The sequence below is a fragment of the Dryas octopetala genome, chromosome 7 (genome assembly GCF_963921425.1).
Source record: "Dryas octopetala chromosome 7, drDryOcto1.1, whole genome shotgun sequence".
Taxonomy (NCBI): domain Eukaryota; kingdom Viridiplantae; phylum Streptophyta; class Magnoliopsida; order Rosales; family Rosaceae; genus Dryas; species Dryas octopetala.
The window spans coordinates 3,186,222-3,203,946 of record NC_141372.1 but is presented as its reverse complement, the minus strand read 5'-3'; the positions used below and the strand labels follow the sequence as shown (position 1 = coordinate 3,203,946).

Sequence of the window (17,725 nt, the reverse complement as noted above, 5' to 3'; positions counted from 1 at the left end):
CTGGTGTGGCCTTGAGAAAACTTGTTATACTTATTGCCCTGTAATTGTATAAAGGCAGAGGTAGTGAGGACTAGAATATGGGTCCCTTTATACAAGCGTGTGTATGGCTCTTTAAAAAGTGTGATTTAGATGCTTCTCTTATGATGTAGGAGTGGCATATTGCTGTAAAGCAGTACATTTTGCTTCCACCCTTCTTGTCTTTGAGCTCACAAGGGTTAAATTATGATAATGAATTACTGAAATTTGTTTGAACAAAGATTGAGAGAGGTACAATATACATATTTGGAGTTTGGAGCATGTATTTTTGTATTCTTTCAATTTCATGGAAGGAGGAATCCTAAGGAAAGCTTCTTTGACAATCTCATTCCTCTAGAGATCTCTTTTTCTGATGCCTTTCTGCAAACATAATCCACCTTTGTGTGGATCAATTCTCACCTTACAGTGTTGCACTTTATGCTGATTCTTTGTTTATACTTTTCTTTGTTAGGTGGACTTCTTATTCGAATTAGGATATCCCACAAAATAATTATATGAAATCATGAAGAAATATTTGAAACATATATGATGATATGGAGTTTAGTTTGATTACTATATAATATGATAATTATTTTTACACTGAATTAACTATTCCCTCTCCTAATTCACCAACTTAATTCTTTTAGGCCTACAATGTTCAGCTAAGTATAAATTCTTGCAACTTCCTTTTGTGTCATCAACAATATTCTCCTCAATCTATTTTTTTGGCCATCTTATAATAAAACAAAGGCACAGCATGAACAAAGTAAAAAGGCAAAGGCTTTCTCTAATACAAGGACCAAAGAGTAGCTCAAACCAATTAGTGAAAGAAGCCTGAGAATATATATTTCCCTTCAGTTTCTTCATTTGCAAGTAGCTTTGCAGCCTTTTGTTCTGTGTGTCATCAGGTGGTTCTGAACTTCAATTGTCTTCTTCTTTGTAAGTCAGGTCTATGTTTCAGCTCCGTCCTCAGCTGTACTCTTATACATTGGTTCCTATAACCACAAGTAGATAAGATTAAAAAACAGTTTTAATGATTTTACCAATTAACTAACTGAACTAATTGGTCCAGTGACTGGCATGGCAATGTCATTAACCTGACTACTTGAAAGTGATGTTCTTGATATGGAAGGACGTGATCCGGAGGTTTGACTATGAGCAGTGCTGCTATATCCAGGACTAATGTATCCATCACCATTCTTTCCAAAGTCTCTTAATCGGTTAAGCTTGGGCACTACAACTGTGCCAAGGTCTGGCCTGTCCTTCTTTCTTAGCTCTGTGCAATTTAATGCCAAATTAGCAAATGCTAGAGCCTCTTCAATGGGCCAGTCGGGGACTGCAGGGTCGAGCATCTCCGCAAATGTTCCTTTCTCAATGGACCTCCTGACATGGTGGGAAAGAGCCATTGCAGGCTTGGCTGTGATAATTTGGAGCAGCACTATACCCAAAGAGTATATATCTGACTTTGTTGTTAACATGCCTGTTTGTTGGTACTCAGGATCTATGTAACAAAATGTCCCTGCAGCTGCAGTCATGTGATATTGTGTGACCTCATCAGCTAGAGATTGTGGGACTAAGCGTGCTAACCCAACATCACTGATTTTGCTCACATAGTTACGGTCTAAGAGGATGTTGGCTGGCTTAAGGTCCCGGTGTACAAGGGGTTCCGGCTTTGCTTGGTGAAGGAACAGAAGTGTTGTTGAAATCTCAGCAGCTATGTTGAATCGTCTCCTCCATGAGATTGGAGGGGTGTTACCTTTTCTAAATAACCGATCTTCTAAGCTGCCATTGTTCATGTATTCATATACTAGGCATCCATATTCAGGGCAGGCACCAAGGAGGAGGACCATGTTAGGATATCTAATGGTGCTTAGGACCTCAACCTGCATGTGTTCACACAAGTAGTCATTAGAATTATCAGTGCACACAATAAATTCAAATTAATTAAAGGGTAGTCTTTATTCTATATGGCAAGCAATGTGTTTGCTGCATCATAACAAATGTTTTTGGAATGCTCCAAATTTGGGGAAGTTGTATTCAATATCACATACCTCCTGTTGGAATTGCTTCCTCCCTTGAGCAGCATCAGGTCTTAACACCTTGATGGCAACCGGAGTGTGATCGAGTTTGCCTTTGTACACAGGTCCATATCCACCTTCACCAATTTTATTTGATTCTGCAAATTCTTCAGTGGCTTCTTCGATTTCTTCTATGGTGTACTTTCTATATCGGACATCATTATGTGCCAAAGCAGTCAATGCCCGATTCTTCTCTTCTGCTTCTTTCCTGGCCTTCATCTCTGCCTGTCTTCTTTTTTCAACTTCCATCTCAGCCAGCCTCTGTGCTGCCTCAGCTGATTCAATGGCAGCTTTGCACTTAGCCTTCTCCATCTCTACAATGGCAAGAGCTTCCTCTTCAGCAAGCCTGGCTTCCTCAAACTTCCGAGCCTCCTCCAGCTTCCACTGATTTAGCTCTTTAGCCTGTATTTCAAAAGATTCAGCTTCAGTATCCTCTGGACATTTGAATGCATCATCGAAAGAGTTACTTTAAGAATTAAAGGATCATATTTGCTTGACATTATCAGGACTCCAGTGTTACTTAAAGGACTGTTTTGATTCAGTGGATAGCAGAATAAAAAGTGTCAATGAAGAAGGCAGCTGTTGACATTAATTTATCATAGTACAAAGATTGGTGGCATAACATTACCTTATTTTTGGCTGAAATTGCTTCTTTGCACGCGGAGCTGTACATGTCCATGGTTTGTTTTAATTCGAGCTTCAATCTTTTCATTTCGGCTTCAATATCCTGCTGCTGTGATCAATAATTTTTTTTTGGTTAGGCCTTCAATATCCCACTTAGTTGTATGATACCAACAAGGTCATTCAGAATATGATACCAATTTATATGCACTTACTCCAGAATGTCTGGCTAACTCCCTGGGAGAACTTGCTGCACTAGAGGCATCAAAGTATTGGCATGTGATATCAATTGATCCAAATGAACTAAGTGCCCCTGAAAAGTCATTTTCATCAGATGCATTTGAATTGCGGCTACTAAGTGAGGACCTTGACTCCACATGGTTTGAAAGGTCCATATTATCAAAATTCACTGGAGCACTCTTCGTCCTCTCGCGCATGGGAGGCAATTTCTCTGGCACTGGAGATCTCGATCCTCCCCTTCGTGCCGGATGTCCTCTGTCTCCACCAAACAACATTACAAAAATCATAAAGAATTCATACATGTTCTTAATCTAATCTAACTTTGCAGCTCCATTTTCTTCTCCCAGTCCTCGTTATCCTAAGAGACAGATTTTGAGCAACTGCGAGCACTTATTGCACTCAATGGTTGGATCAAATACAACGAGTCAATGAATTATTCACTAAAATATCACACATATAATTCAAGAGTGATTATTGAGGGACAGTTGCTTAAAATTTGTCTCTTAGGAAAACATTTATGTCCTTCTTCACCAAGAGGGGTTACACAAAAAGCACAAAAGCAGAGTTCATGTTTGCACCTAGCTCTATTTTCTGCTTCACATTGTTCAGGTTGAATTAAAGGTGGAAGTCCCTGCGGGGGTGGTTGTTTTGGTGGAGTAGCAGTGTTAACCGCAGGCCTCTTAGCAGTTCGCACTGAGATCATCTTCCCTTTTGAAATCACATAAACAGAACAAAATTGTGGTGCTGATTTTACTAAGGTAACATCCACAGCAGTAGTACTTTTGAACTTCCTGTCACAACCACAGCATGATATAATTTACTCTATACTTCATTATATAGATAACATATTGTCTTGATTGACAGTAGGGAGAGAAGGAAATTAAACCTTGCAAAAGCGTTCCTTGTTGATGCACCGAGTACAATGTTATGGATGTGGTGGGTGTTGATGTAATCCAAAAGTGCTTTAGAAACATCGTGATCATCAAGGATTACCTCTTTCAAGGGAATCTGAAATTCAAAATCTTCGTGCATCAGTTTACATAATGAACCATGCAATATGCATAGACGGATAGACCCTTCCCAATTCACATGTACCTCATAGTTTCGATACATGTCCTGTTTTTTCTTGACTTGAAAGTAAAGTAAAAACAAAATAAGTATAGAATTTATTCATGTAGCTACTCGAATTGAAAGTAAAGTAAAAACAGAATAAATAAAGAATGGATTTGTATACGTACCCCTTTACGAGCGCAATATCCACGAAAAGGAAGGAAAATGTGATTCGAATCAAGATCAGATGCGTCAACCCGAACATGGATGAGGATGATATATGGATTGGCAAGTACAAGATGATCGATCGCCCATCGCACGGAAGAGCTGCTGTGCTTGTTGTCCTTGTCGATTGCCACCGCGGTGGCATTGTGCGGTAGAACGCTGCCGTCCGAGGATAAATGTGGGGCCATCAAATTAAATTTGCACGTAAGTAACGTTGTTGTTGTTGTTCGCTAGAGAACCGCTGCCGTTGCCGCCCCAGCTACTTTCTGTTGCTCTGGTGATGGAATAACGGGAACGCCATGTTTTGCCTAACATGGAATAAACGGACATAACGAACTTTTAAATTTGTGAATAGGAGACTCCTCCATTTGCTTTATTTAGGCAGTTTGACATGGCCATGACCAAATCTGGCTAGTCACCTGTGCACACACTTCTGTTTAAATATGTTTATAGCTAAAGAAAAAACCAAAAACGAATTACAAAAATTTTTCCACTAGAGTTTGTTTGTAAACATTTTTCTTCACATGATTAGAGGAGATAATTTATATATTAGGCCTAACCACTACTCGTGTTCTTTGATCACAATAAAAGCATGGCGAACAGGCAAAGTCACATATAAGCCTAAATTTGCCATGACCCCTCAGACTACATGTTGTTTTAGACTTTTAGGTAGTTTTTTTAAATAAAAAAATTTATAAAATTTGAGAAAAATATATAATTGGCCCTCAATTAAGATGTTTGTGCTTCCAAAATATAAAACTCACTATGACTCCACTTCTTTTTTTTTTTTTTGGCATGATTATCAATCCACTTCTGAATATAAAATCTTCTCATCTTCACATGTTTTGCTCAAAATCACATTACATGTAAATAGACATGTCAAAATTATATTTCATAACGAAGATATAAAGTATTATTAAATCTTAAGTTGAATTATAACTTTGACAAGAGGGGTTGGTGGATTGTATGCTTTAACCCAATTAGCTCATAATGCGGCCATGAAAATGTGAAGTGTGTTATTCCATATTGAAAAGTTATAGTATTGTGTTCGTGCTTATAAAGATTTTAAATCTCACCTCCTACATTGCCAATTAACTTTTAGTTGAATGCTTCAATTTTCTTCAAAATCATATATTGGTCTCTACTTATATTTTGTAGGATTTAGTTTTCTTATATCTAAAATCTTTATCAAAATTAAAGCTATGCTAATTAATTATTTTCGGTGTGAATATAAAGCACATTTTTCAAATTTGTCCAATAACCTTCTAAACTCTAAAAAGAACCGAACGACGTCGTCCTTGTTCTATCGGGTCGGTATTCGAGAACCTTTTTTTCACCAATCCATGAACCACCGCCGGTTACTCAGATAGCAATCGATTTCCCAGTGGAGTTGAATCTCTGGCAAGGCCTTGGTTTGGTGCGTGAGCGATGTCGTCGATATACGTGTTAGAGCCACCGACAAGGGGCAAGGTGGTGCTGCAAACAACGCATGGGCCGGTCGACGTGGAGCTCTGGCCCAAAGAGGCCCCAAAGGCCGTCAGGAACTTCGTGCAGCTCTGCCTCGAAGGCTACTACGACAACACCATCTTCCACCGCATCATCAAAGGCTTTCTCGTTCAGGGAGGCGACCCCACTGGCACCGGCACAGGTAATTCCCAAAAAAATTGAGAATTTCGGTTCATGAATGCGTGTAGTCAATTGGGTTACTTTCAGAATTCAGATTTAGGGTGTTGAATTGTTGGTTCATATTTTCAGGTGGTGAAAGTATTTATGGGGGTGTTTTCGGCGATGAGTTTCATTCGCGTTTGAGATTTAAGCATAGGGGTTTAGTTGCTTGTGCAAATGCCGGTTCGCCCAATTCGAATGGGAGCCAGTTTTTCTTCAACTTGGACCGCTGTGATTGGCTTGACAAGAAGCATACCATCTTCGGAAAGGTGATGAATGATGATTACTTCATTGCCAGCACCAGCAGTCCAGCGTTACTTGTGAATATCTTGAACTCATTCCTTTGTTTAATCTCTTTTCTTTTTCAGGTGACTGGGGATTCCATATATAATCTTGTGAGGTTGGGTGATATTGAAACTGACAAGAGTGATCGGCCCTTGGACCCACCCCCAAGGGTATTATCAGTTGAGGTAGCTAATCATGGTCCTTAAGTAAGCTTTAAGGTTTTCTCTTTCTATATAGTTGTTTGATTTGGGAGCTTTCTTCTCAAAATCCCTGTTTTAGGTGTTATGGAATCCCTTTGATGATATTGTCTCGAGAGCGCCTCTTCGGCCTTCCACCCAATCCACAGATGATACTGACAACAAAGATACAAAGAAGAAGGCTATAAAGTAAACTTATTTCCTGCCTAATGGGTGTGTGTGTGTGTGTGTTGATGTGTCTGTGAAAGAAATGTGATAATTCCACAATGTATGTTGTTAAAAATGTCATTACTCTTATTTCCACAATGCAGGAAGCTGAACTTGCTTTCCTTTGGAGAAGAAGCTGAAGAAGAGGAGAAAGAATTGGCAGCTATAAAGACAAAAATCAAGAGCAGTCACGATGTATTGGATGATCCTCGTCTTCTGAAGGACGAAGTTACACTTACCGAATCGGTAATTATCTGGTATCTCTTGACTCTTGTTATGCCTTTTTTATATAAAACCGTGGAGATTTTGCTAGGTTTTAGGTCCATGGGTTGTCCTGACCTTATTGAGTGTGATTGTTTCCTGATGTGAAGTTTTTATAAATTCATCATTTTTTGCAGTTATTTGAAATTTTATTTCTGCATGTGTTCATACTGAGTGGATAATTTTTTTGGCTTTGTGTAATCACATTTAGATATATGGGCATCAATCTTACTATTAGGAATATAATTAATACTTTCCTGAGAACCTACTTGTGTAACATTTTTCATCGTTTATATATGTATATCCTCTGTCTTTGTCACATCACATAATAAGCAATTAATCATCAAAAGGACTTTATCTTTGGAAAATGTTTTGAATGCAGAACTCTGATACCACAAAAACAAGGCACTTACAGTTATCTGTCAGAGAAGCTCTAAGCTCCAAGAAAGAAGAGCCCTCAAAAGAATCAGAATCCAAATTTTATAACACACTTAATTACAGCGATGATGATGATGATAATGAGGCCAACTTTGATGCACGAATGCGTCTGCAAATACTCAGGAAACGGAAGGAGTTGGGAGATCACCCACCAAAGCCAAAGTTTCAGAATGGTACTTAATTGTCCTCAATGTATATCAGTCTGTAAATTCTCATATATATCTCCTTACATGAATAATTAATGCATGAATCAATTACCTTATGATGGCACATGCTTTTTATTGCCTTAAAACTTATGCCCATTTTCTTAACCTATCATTTGAATATGCAGGGAGCTCCAGCCCAAAGCAGCCTGAAATACCTACAGCCAGGTAAAAATATCAGAAATCTTCTTGACATTCAATGTTATATTAATAGCTTTATTAGTGTCCATTCAATGTTATATTGAAAGAAAATGCACCTCAAGGCCAAGTTTTGGGTGTTGGGAATGTTCTTTCTCAGATTTTATAATATTGTCACATTGACTGAAACATCTGAAAATATTTTCATAATAGTGTCTTCATTTCCTTCTTTACAGGTCCAATGCTGAAAGCATTGATGATGAACAACCAAGGATAGAAAAGCTTTCCTTGAAGAAAAAAGGGATAGGATCAGAGGCCAGAGCTGAACGCATGGCCAATGCTGATGCAGACTTACAGCTGTTGACTGAAGCTGAACGAGGAAGACAATTACAGAAACAGAAGAAGCGTAGACGTCAAGGACGAGAAGATGAAGTATGTTATGTGTTATTGGCTCTTTCATGTATTTTTTTCAAGATTTGTTATTGGCTCTTTCATGTATTTTTTTCAAGATTGACCTATTTATTTTCCTTTCCTCCCTTCAACCATGGCCATGGGAGTTGGCCAATTGGTCCATTTTTAAATCTATTTAAATATAATAATGTAGTAGATGGAAGTAAAGGATGTCACCAGATGGCTAAATGAGACAAAGCCCATGAATTGTGAATTAAAAGGACTCGTCAAATTGGGAATTATGCTCGTAAGAAATTTTCAAAGAACAAGGCTGGAAACTTTCCAAGGAAACCAAAGCATAATTGAGAGCTTATTAAATTGTTAAAATGATATCTAGAATCTAGACGTGTCCCATTGCATCCTCCATTTGCTTCGAGAGCATTCAAACTATATTGTATTTACTGTGCATTAAACCTTTACATCTGTAGATGATTATGGAAAAGCAAAGTGGAAAAGGGATGAGGTGAATAAACCCTGTTGTCTGGAATTTGGGACTGCATTTTTTGCATGTGGGGCATCATTTACTTTCATTTGTATAATTATTTACAATTGCGTACTTTATTGTGTGTATTATGTGTTCATTCACAACCCTATTTTTATGGATGCTGTTAGGTTCTAGCAAAACTTGAGCAGTTTAGGAAGGCCATAACTGAAAAGCCTGCAACCCCAGGTAGTGAATCTGGAGGCGGCAATGATGAAGATTTATCTGATTGGAAAGCATTTCGGTTAAAATTTGATCCTGAGTCTGGGAAGGTAAGCTTCTCCAGTTCATATTTGTTTATGCCATTGCATTTGAATTGATTCTGTTTCTTTGTAAATGGTATTTGAGTGCACATAATGGTCTCTGGAGTCCTTACAAAGATATATGGAGTAAGAAACAATGCATGGAAGCAATAGTAACTAGTTGAAATTAGACTATTTCATTGAATTTTGAAAATGGTTATCCATATATGCAAATGCAATGAAATAATTTACTAATGAAAGACTCCTCTCTACATTTTAAATATATATTTTTTTTAACAAATATCAATTTGTTCATCAATTTCTGCTCTTTTGTGGATTAAATTTTCCTGTAAATCACTATGCAGGATCGCATGTCTCGCACTGAGGACCCAAATGACTACGTTTTGCATGACCCTCTTTTGGAGAAGGGAAAAGAGAAGTTTAACCGGATGCAAGCCAAGCAAAAGCGACGAGAGCGAGAGTGGGCTGGCAAATCCCTTACTTGAACTCATCTCTGCCTTGCGCCAAATTTATGGGTTTGTGAATATTTAAGACTGTTTGGAATCTATGGAAATTCAATGCCAGTGACTTTGCCATGTTCATGCCTGCTAAAAGGTGCACAGTTTGACCAAATTTCAAGAAACTAATGAAGCGTGAGACACATTTTGTTTGACAACAATTTCATCCCATAAATACCTATACGGGTCATCTGATGATCTACCAGAGCATCAAAAAATGTGATTCTGCAGCTGTATTCCTCTGTATTGTTGGTAGTGCTATCCCTGCCACCAATCACCATAAGCTTTTCTGCTTAATGGTAGGTTAGACAGTTTTCATTTGTTGTATATACTTCAACAAGTCTAATGAGGTAGTTCTGGAATAATCAAACCATTTCTGCATAAGACTTCTTTGTTAAGCTAGGTCAGATACGTTTTAGCTCATCTGTTTGTTTGGACCGACATCTAGACTTTGTTGTTTCAAATGTGTTTTGTATTGGTGGAGATCGGCCGACCCCACTACCCAAGTTGTGATATATCAAACATGTGACTCAGGATTTCATCTTTTGTGTCCGGCTTTGGCAGCAAGAATCCAATATATTAGTCATTTGGACTCGTTCAAGGCCTGTTTAGCACTTAGCAGGACCATGTCAATATTGTTAGACCTGCGAGACACGTTGGGCTTTTTCTGGAAACTTAGAATGGCTTCATTTCTGACCAATGAAAAAGAGAATTCCAAGCAAATTACTAAAGCCAGGTCTTGTTTCTTTTCATATATAAAATTGTTTTTTGAGATTTGCAAGAAAATTGTTGAGCCAATCTGATGCTTGCACTGTGGACTGTACACGAGAATCTTGGAAGAGTACAACATTCAAAAAATTCGTAGTCCCTTTACAGTTTTTAACGACCGTTTTTTGCTGACAATTTATTGTTTTTATAATTATGGCCTTATGGGTCGCTTTTTTATTTTTCTCGGGAAATTGGACAATTTCATCATTTCATGGATAACACATTCACACCTCACGGGCAATGAAAATAGACAGCTTTTACATTTTTCTTTGCCTCCTCATCTATCTTTTTTCTCTGTTGGATGCCTGGCTGTGCATATGGTCAAAAGTAGCGTATAATGTTGAATTTGCTACCTCATGGGGTCCACCGTAGCCGACCGTACGTCTCTGGGTCTACAATGTTCTACAAGGAAAATATTAAATATATGTAACAAATACTTTCCCAACAACCTGCTAGCAAATCAAAAGGATTAGAAGAGTTGAAAGTTAGGTACATTAACTTTAGGTATCAAATTATAATGTTTTTTCATTTTAACTACTAAAATATTTATATTATTTTACTTTAGGTACTAAATTTCAGTTTAGGTACCAACTTTACAAAATATAGTTATATCGAACTGTAACTGTCTAACAATCATAACTTTTTTATTGATTTGTTGTTTTTTCAATATTTGCAAGGCTTAAACTTTAATGTTTAGTCTTTGGGTTATAGAACTTCATCCTCCAAACCTAAATCAAAATTATGAAACCCTTAAAAATTTTGATTTTTTATAAATTTTAAATAGTCACAACTGTAACTGTTCAACAATTACAACTGTAACTGTTCGACAGTCACAACTGTATAACAAACTGATTTGTGACTTAATCCAAAATGTTTTACTCTAGGTTAGTACCTAAACTAAAAAAAATTAGTGTATTGCTGCTTTACTAAAAAACTATTGATATTTGGTATTTAATCCTAATTTTTTATTGAAAGTTTACACCCTATACAACAAGGATTAGTTAAGAAATAATTAATACAAATTCGCTAATTTTCGTATGGTGTTTCTAAAATATTATTGTGTTGTATTTGTCTCAAAACTTATACGTAACTGTTATTAAATAAATAATAAATTTAACTATTATTAAAATTGTATGTTTATTTAATAACTGTTATATAATTAAATAATTTTTTATTTGAAATGTTTTACAAAAAAGATTTTTGAAGAGAAATTTAAAAAAAGAACGATTTTTTATTATGAGTTTATACAATAAAATATGTAATTTTGATTAATTAATATGACATTAACACACAAAATATTATAAGAATGCAGATCTCAAAAAGCTCGTTTGTCCTAAAGTAAACTATTATAGATGACGTAAGCATGATGTGGATCAAATGTGGGTTCCACAATATCACACTAGCCTACATTGAGCCATGGTCCCACATCTCTAGGGGCCAAACACTTTGCAAAAATTGCTGGAGATTGTCAAAAAGGTCTGAAATTTTGTCTTCTTATTCTTATAGAAAGTAACATTCCAAACTTCCAAAGTAATCTCCGATAATAATAAATCAATACAGGTAATCCCAAGTCACCGTCTGACACCTACCACCGTCACCAGACCACCCCACCCGCCCATCTAGCCACGTCGCGTTCACACCTGACACCTTTACATGGCCTTATTTATTCCATGTTTCACACTTACACCACCAAGTCAACGATTCTTTGGCATGTTTGTTCAGTCCTCACGTTAGTTTCTAAGATATTCACTAAATAATTCCCAAGTGTTTCCACTTATTTTTAACATTTCTTATGCATTTTTATTATTATAGAATAATTTTATTATCTCAAATTTATGTATTAGATTTGGATTCCTAATTATATGTCAGTACAAGAGAAAATTTTCCTTGTTGAGAAATTTCCATAAAACAAAGAGAAGGCCCAAATCTCAATGCTCCAATCTCCCATTCTCTATATTGCTGATCCCACACAACAAATTCTTGTTGTAGAAAATTTTTTCTCGTCGATATGCATCAGTATCTTTTCATAAACAAATACCCTTTAAGTGAAATCCAGATATAAAACAAAAATATTGTCACCTCATTTAATTCAAGTTTAGTATATGAATTTGAGTTTTTAATAGTAAAGATTACTTAAGATCCTTAATGATTGCATGGGACGGTTAATCTAATATGTATAAGTGATTAGATTTATATACTTATTTTAATGGGAACAGACAGCTAGTGACATACATTGATATATACAATAGCAAATTTATGGGTTCTCCATTTTTCTCAAATTGTCAATCTCTGTGTTCACACTTGGTAGTTGGTTTCACACCGATACATATAATTTGTAGAGTTTCAAAGCCAAACACCTTTCTCTTTTCTCTTTGTTTCACCTTTCTTTTCCTTCATGTTGTTGTTGTTGTTGTTGCAGTCAAAGACCGGACTCAGCTGCAATCCGACCCCTATATGAAAGTGAAACTACCATCTGGCTCAGACCCAGAAGACCTTTCCTATATTTACAACTTGCTCGAAGCCTCTCTTCTTCATCGTCAACAAATGAATAACGATAATAATGGCAATCCCAAGAAACGTCGCAGAAAAACGAACCCAGACGGTGATGATGGGTCGCCCGGAAAGCAAGGCAAGAAGAAGGACTTGAAGGGCATCATCGCTTCCCTGTCGTTGTTGGAAGAGCAAGAGAAGCAAGTCCAGGAAGAGCTCGACAGGGCCTCAAATGACGACGCGTCGTTTATTGAAGAGAAGCATAAGAAAACAGCCAAAGCCATGTTGGATTACTACTCTGATTTTCAGGATTGCTGTTCGGAGGTTGAAGAATCCGAGACAATGAAGCGAAAGAGGTCGAGAAACGTGGCTACTGCGGCGGCTGTGGCGTTGGCCTCTGATGGGTCCGATAAGGGTAAACCCGGTGGTGGCGGTGGCGGTGGCGGTGGGTCGGGTCACCATAGGAGATTGTGGGTCAAGGACAGGTCCAAAGCTTGGTGGGACGAATGCAACCAACCCGATTTTCCGGAAGAGGAATTCAAGAAGGCGTTTCGGATGGGAAGAGCTACGTTTGATATGATTTGTGAGGAGCTGAATTCAGCTATAGCAAAAGAAGACACTACTTTGAGGAATGCTATTCCTGTTAGGCAGAGAGTGGCTGTTTGTTTGTGGAGGTTAGCCACAGGTGACCCACTTCGCCTTGTGTCCAAAAGATTTGGTTTGGGCATATCCACTTGCCACAAGTTGGTTCTTGAGGTGTGTTCAGCAATTAGGACTGTGCTAATGCCCAAGTACTTGCAATGGCCTGAGGACAGTGTGTTGAGGAAGATGAAAGATGAGTTTGAGTCCATTTCAGGAATACCTAATGTTGTGGGGTCTATGTATACAACTCATATTCCAATTATAGCTCCTAAAATTAGTGTGGCAGCTTATTTTAATAAGAGGCACACAGAGAGGAACCAGAAGACTTCATATTCAATCACTGTGCAAGGTGTTGTGGACACAAAAGGGGTGTTCACTGATGTGTGTATTGGTTGGCCTGGTTCAATGCCTGATGATCAGGTTTTGGAGAAGTCTGCTTTGTATCAGAGGGCTGGGAATGGGCTCTTGAAGGGTGTTTGGATTGTTGGGGGTTCAGGGTACCCTCTAATGGATTGGGTTTTGGTGCCCTACACTCAGCAGCATCTTACTTGGACCCAACATGCTTTCAATGAGAAGATTGGGGAGATTCAAAGTGCTGCCAAAGATGCATTTGCAAGACTGAAGGGGAGGTGGTATTGCTTGCAGAAGAGAACTGAGGTGAAACTTCAGGACTTGCCTGTGGTTCTTGGGGCATGTTGTGTGTTGCACAACATATGTGAAATGAGGAATGAAGAAATGGATCCAGAGCTGAGGTTTGAGCTTCTTGATGATGAGATGGTCCCAGAGGTTGCTTTGAGATCACAAAGCTCAATGAAGGCTAGGGATGCCATTGCTCATAATCTTCTGCACCATGGCCTTGCAGGCACTGGTTTTCTTTAGTGGATAGATAGAGTTGGCACTCTGTGCTCTGAGATTTAAATTCTTTTGCTTAATTATTGGTTGTTAAATTGTTATAGTTGTGTTGTTGTAGAAGTCATTCCTCCTTATTTGTTTGAAGGGGCAGTGTACAAGATAAATTTGCCCCTCCCACAAATGGATATATGATTGTAGTCTTTATAGGCGTAAGTTGTAACTTATACATCAAGAATTCAAGATCACAGAAACAAGTTGTAACCTAAGATCCATACTCCAATTACCAAATAAGAGATGAATGAAATTGAATAGCAAAACATTCTTTTGTTGCATTCTTTTGCTTCCTATGCATCATGAATTAAATGTCCTCTATTTTGAGAGAATATGACATAGGCAACTTGTAATAGTCTGTTTAGTTAGGAATCTCAATACTCAATAGTTAAATTAGGGCAATACTTTAAGACTGGGGACTTCCATCTTTCTTATTATATCAAGTCAAGATAACCATTAATAGTCCAACTAATGGACTGGGGACTTCCATCTTTCTTACTGCCTCAAAGTCAGAGGCATTTTCCATGCCTTTACACTTTACCCCTTGAAACAGTAACAGAACTATATGTAAATGGCTTCACAGATGTCAAGATCAAGCTATATTCTATAAGCATTTTCCATGCCTTTACACTTACCCCCTTGAAACAGTAACAGAACTATATGTAAATGGCTTCACAGATGTCAAGATCAAGCTATATTCTATAAGCATTTTCCATGCCTTTACACTTACCCCCTTGAAACAGTAACAGAACTATATGTAAATGGCTTCACAGTTGTCAAGATCAAGCTATATTCTATAAGTACTTGCTTATTTATATTTTTCATATAAACTATTTATGTTTTTTTAACATTCTTTAGTCAATCTGCTTATACAGGTACATGATACTCAACTAAGAACATTGCTAGTCTTCCTATCTTCTGTTTCTTGAAAACTTTTTCTGAGCTATCTTTAGTTGTGTATTTTCCCCAGTATTATTGATGGCTTATTGCAGACTTTGACACAATCCAGAACAAAATCATCTTATGTCATAATTTTAGATCTTACAAAAGTTTCAATTTCTTCTAGCATAAAACAATGACTGTCTCTTAGATTTTCAATCATCAAGCCAGAGGCAATCTTATGCTGGAAAGCCAACAATGAGCTCGTCTGATTTCTATTAATACCAAATTTAAGACCCTCGAACAAACATCAGTGCTGGAGTTACAAATAGTAAGTCAAGATCTACAAAAGAATCATGAGCGACATCTTTTGGGATTCCAGGATCATTTTCCTAAACTTGCATTAGCTGCACCGTATAGTCACCTCTCCCTGCTGCAGCAATTCTCTTGAATGGCTTTCCCATTTCAAAAATACAACCATCAAGCGGTTCTAAATCAGTGGAGGCCAACTAAAGACTTAAGCCCTCCTGTGTATCGAGCTACTAATGTAAAATATACCATTCTAATTGTTGATTTACACAATTCATAATTGGAAAGATTGCTCATCTCTACCACATCAATAGACCAAGATAAGTCAGACGGATTTCCTCCCAGCCTAGCTTTCGTCAGCGTGGGACTCCAATTTGTTGTTCATCGCTATCAGCTGGTAGACAGAAAGGAAAATGTGCAAATTGGATGCTCAATTCAGGGGAATCAGGTTTCCTGTCGTCAAACTTGTAACCTGCGTGCATCCACATTTCAAAGCTTGATAATTACTAAAAACTAATGAACCTTTATCAACTCATTTTTTCAAAGAGGAATTTAAAAAATAAAAAACTTTATTTACATAGACAGTTCTTAAATATAACACATATTTTTTGTGAAATAATTAATTAAATGATTAGATATCACTAACTGCTATATGGTAAAATAAATGTTTTTTATTAGTGTTATATTGATATAATATAACACACTTTATGCTTTGCAATGTATTCAATGTAAAATTCTATGGTGTAAGTGGATAGATCAAGGTTAACTGCTTATATTTTCTGAATGGCCTATATAATACCTTGAAGAGCTTCCATAGCAGTCAAAGCACATTTTGGATCGGAAAACTCCACAAAGCACAAAACCATAGCCTTATCTCCACTCTGCAGTTCATTTAAGAGTCTAGTAGCATAGAAAAAACTCAAATAGAAAGGAAACTATGAACAGTTTAGAAAAACCAGACATAAAAAGCAACAAATGACTATGTGCCCTTCAAGAAAAAGTGGTTGCTAGTTGACACAGACAAAACCATAGCCTTATCTACACTCTGCATAACCAAAGGGCAAATGACAAGTGTAGTGTTTATTGACTTTATTCCTCTAAGTGATCAACGGACTCTCTTTGTGAAACAGGTATGACATCTCTAAAGATTACTTGACAATAGTAGGCTGATGAGCAGACTTACACGTCTAGGCTCCTTGTGAACAACTTTAATATCTTTAAATCCAATAAATGGACGGAATATATCTTCATTGTAAGTTAAGGTTTGAAATGACAGAAACAAGTCAATACAATAAGCAGAATTTGGGCAGTCATTTCCATTTCCGTAAAATCTGAAAATTGTAATACAAAAATGTATGCTTTTCAAGCCCTTCACTCACTTACGATAAAAATAAATTTTGATATTCAAGCGGTGCCAAAAATGTTGCATACCTGAAATACTCACAGGCACGCAAACAAAGACACACACAAGCAAAAGGATACGGCCTACTTCTCTTCTGGTGCAGTCAGTGGGAAGTCCACCAACAAACAAAACATTTGATTCCCCTTTTACGACTGGGAGACCATCAGCATTCCTCAAAGAGCCAAGCCTTTCTTTACTTATGTCAGTAGGAACACTAGGACTAATGCTCACTGCAGCATCCTGTCTTTGGCTTATTAGAGTTGGAGATTCTAAAGCAGATGGATAACCCTTTATGCTAACTCCTGTCATTACACCAATACCAGGTTCGGGACGAAATCTAATACCCAAAGTATCATCTACCGCATATGCCCCAGACATCAATGATCTTACCTGCAGGTAGATCACATAACACAATTATTTCATACACACACACACACACACACACACACACATATATATATATATATATATATCAGATGCATTGCCATGGACTCAATGTAACTCATAAGTTACTGTTTCAACAAAGTTCTTACATCTCTGTGCATAAAATCTGAAGAATAACTCTGCAAGTCAGTAGGGGCGAAATTAGTAGGATTCAATAGCAATGAGGGTGCTTCAGATGACAAGTAACCGGGAAAGTTGGGCCTTGCAACACTGCCTGTGCCTGGCACAATATAGACAGACTACTCATCAACAGTGAAACAATATACTCTGAAACGATACGATCCAAAAAATGTACATTAAATCATCCAATTCATAAAGTAATCCTTCGTTTGGATTCTGAGAAAATGCGAGAAAGTTGGAGAAATTGAACGACTAGTGCATGCAATTGTTTGGGAAAATTAAAATTAAAAATTAGGGATAGGGCAAAGGAAAGAACCTCTGTCCGCGGGAGTAGCGTATCTATGGTAGGGATCCCCCATGTCTTCTACTACCAGTTTCAGCAAGACTTCCTCTCACTGCTCTCGGTGAAGATTTTGTTTTAGCAGCTAAAACCCCCTCCTCTGCTTTGGTTTCT

The 17,725-nt window shown here is 37.5% G+C and overlaps 4 protein-coding genes across 4 annotated transcripts; 2 read left to right on the top strand and 2 right to left on the bottom strand.

Moving 5' to 3' along the window:
* Positions 1-965: 965 nt before the first annotated feature.
* On the bottom strand, positions 966-4,417 carry LOC147278527 (kinase with adenine nucleotide alpha hydrolases-like domain-containing protein). The gene is made up of 8 exons (XM_086250561.1): positions 4,193-4,417; positions 3,841-3,962; positions 3,533-3,745; positions 2,930-3,209; positions 2,722-2,823; positions 2,067-2,495; positions 1,113-1,898; positions 966-1,010 (listed from the first exon to the last, which is right to left on the bottom strand). The coding sequence occupies exons 1-8, from the start codon at positions 4,415-4,417 to the stop codon at positions 966-968; spliced, it is 2,202 nt and encodes a 733-aa protein (XP_086106687.1).
* A 1,109-nt stretch (positions 4,418-5,526) lies between these two features.
* Positions 5,527-10,004, top strand: LOC147278526 (Cyclophilin-like peptidyl-prolyl cis-trans isomerase family protein). The gene is made up of 10 exons (XM_086250170.1): positions 5,527-5,877; positions 5,985-6,163; positions 6,263-6,364; positions 6,459-6,565; positions 6,688-6,829; positions 7,227-7,455; positions 7,614-7,653; positions 7,860-8,055; positions 8,686-8,826; positions 9,162-10,004. The coding sequence occupies exons 1-10, from the start codon at positions 5,658-5,660 to the stop codon at positions 9,300-9,302; spliced, it is 1,497 nt and encodes a 498-aa protein (XP_086106296.1). The 5' UTR covers positions 5,527-5,657; the 3' UTR covers positions 9,303-10,004.
* A 2,438-nt stretch (positions 10,005-12,442) lies between these two features.
* On the top strand, positions 12,443-14,398 carry LOC147278525 (nuclease). The gene has a single exon (XM_086251629.1). The coding sequence runs from the start codon at positions 12,537-12,539 to the stop codon at positions 14,091-14,093; it is 1,557 nt and encodes a 518-aa protein (XP_086107755.1). The 5' UTR covers positions 12,443-12,536; the 3' UTR covers positions 14,094-14,398.
* Positions 14,399-15,208: 810 nt separating this feature from the next.
* LOC147278524 (RNA-binding protein 2-like) lies at positions 15,209-17,725 on the bottom strand. Its single transcript, XM_086251625.1, has 6 exons — positions 17,588-17,725; positions 17,241-17,371; positions 16,788-17,097; positions 16,489-16,550; positions 16,105-16,186; positions 15,209-15,777 (listed from the first exon to the last, which is right to left on the bottom strand). The coding sequence occupies exons 1-6, from the start codon at positions 17,628-17,630 to the stop codon at positions 15,662-15,664; spliced, it is 744 nt and encodes a 247-aa protein (XP_086107751.1). The 5' UTR covers positions 17,631-17,725; the 3' UTR covers positions 15,209-15,661.

What these genes read in the sequence shown, in the direction of transcription:
- LOC147278527 (XM_086250561.1), bottom strand. Translation starts at nt 4,417, where the DNA reads ATGGCCCCACATTTATCCTCGGACGGCAGCGTTCTACCGCACAATGCC. An exon ending in ACAAGGAACGCTTTTGCAAG is followed by an intron (nt 3,746 to 3,840) that starts GTTTAATTTCCT and finishes TGGTTGTGACAG; the next exon opens with GAAGTTCAAAAGTACTACTG. An exon ending in CATCACTTTCAAGTAGTCAG is followed by an intron (nt 1,011 to 1,112) that starts GTTAATGACATT and finishes TTGTGGTTATAG; the next exon opens with GAACCAATGTATAAGAGTAC.
- LOC147278526 (XM_086250170.1), top strand. Translation starts at nt 5,658, where the DNA reads ATGTCGTCGATATACGTGTTAGAGCCACCGACAAGGGGCAAGGTGGTG. An exon ending in CCCCACTGGCACCGGCACAG is followed by an intron (nt 5,878 to 5,984) that starts GTAATTCCCAAA and finishes TCATATTTTCAG; the next exon opens with GTGGTGAAAGTATTTATGGG. An exon ending in GTCAAGGACGAGAAGATGAA is followed by an intron (nt 8,056 to 8,685) that starts GTATGTTATGTG and finishes GGATGCTGTTAG; the next exon opens with GTTCTAGCAAAACTTGAGCA.
- LOC147278525 (XM_086251629.1), top strand. Translation starts at nt 12,537, where the DNA reads ATGAAAGTGAAACTACCATCTGGCTCAGACCCAGAAGACCTTTCCTAT.
- LOC147278524 (XM_086251625.1), bottom strand. Translation starts at nt 17,630, where the DNA reads ATGGGGGATCCCTACCATAGATACGCTACTCCCGCGGACAGAG. An exon ending in CACCAGAAGAGAAGTAGGCC is followed by an intron (nt 16,551 to 16,787) that starts GTATCCTTTTGC and finishes CTTACAATGAAG; the next exon opens with ATATATTCCGTCCATTTATT. An exon ending in TTCACAAGGAGCCTAGACGT is followed by an intron (nt 16,187 to 16,488) that starts GTAAGTCTGCTC and finishes AATGAACTGCAG; the next exon opens with AGTGGAGATAAGGCTATGGT.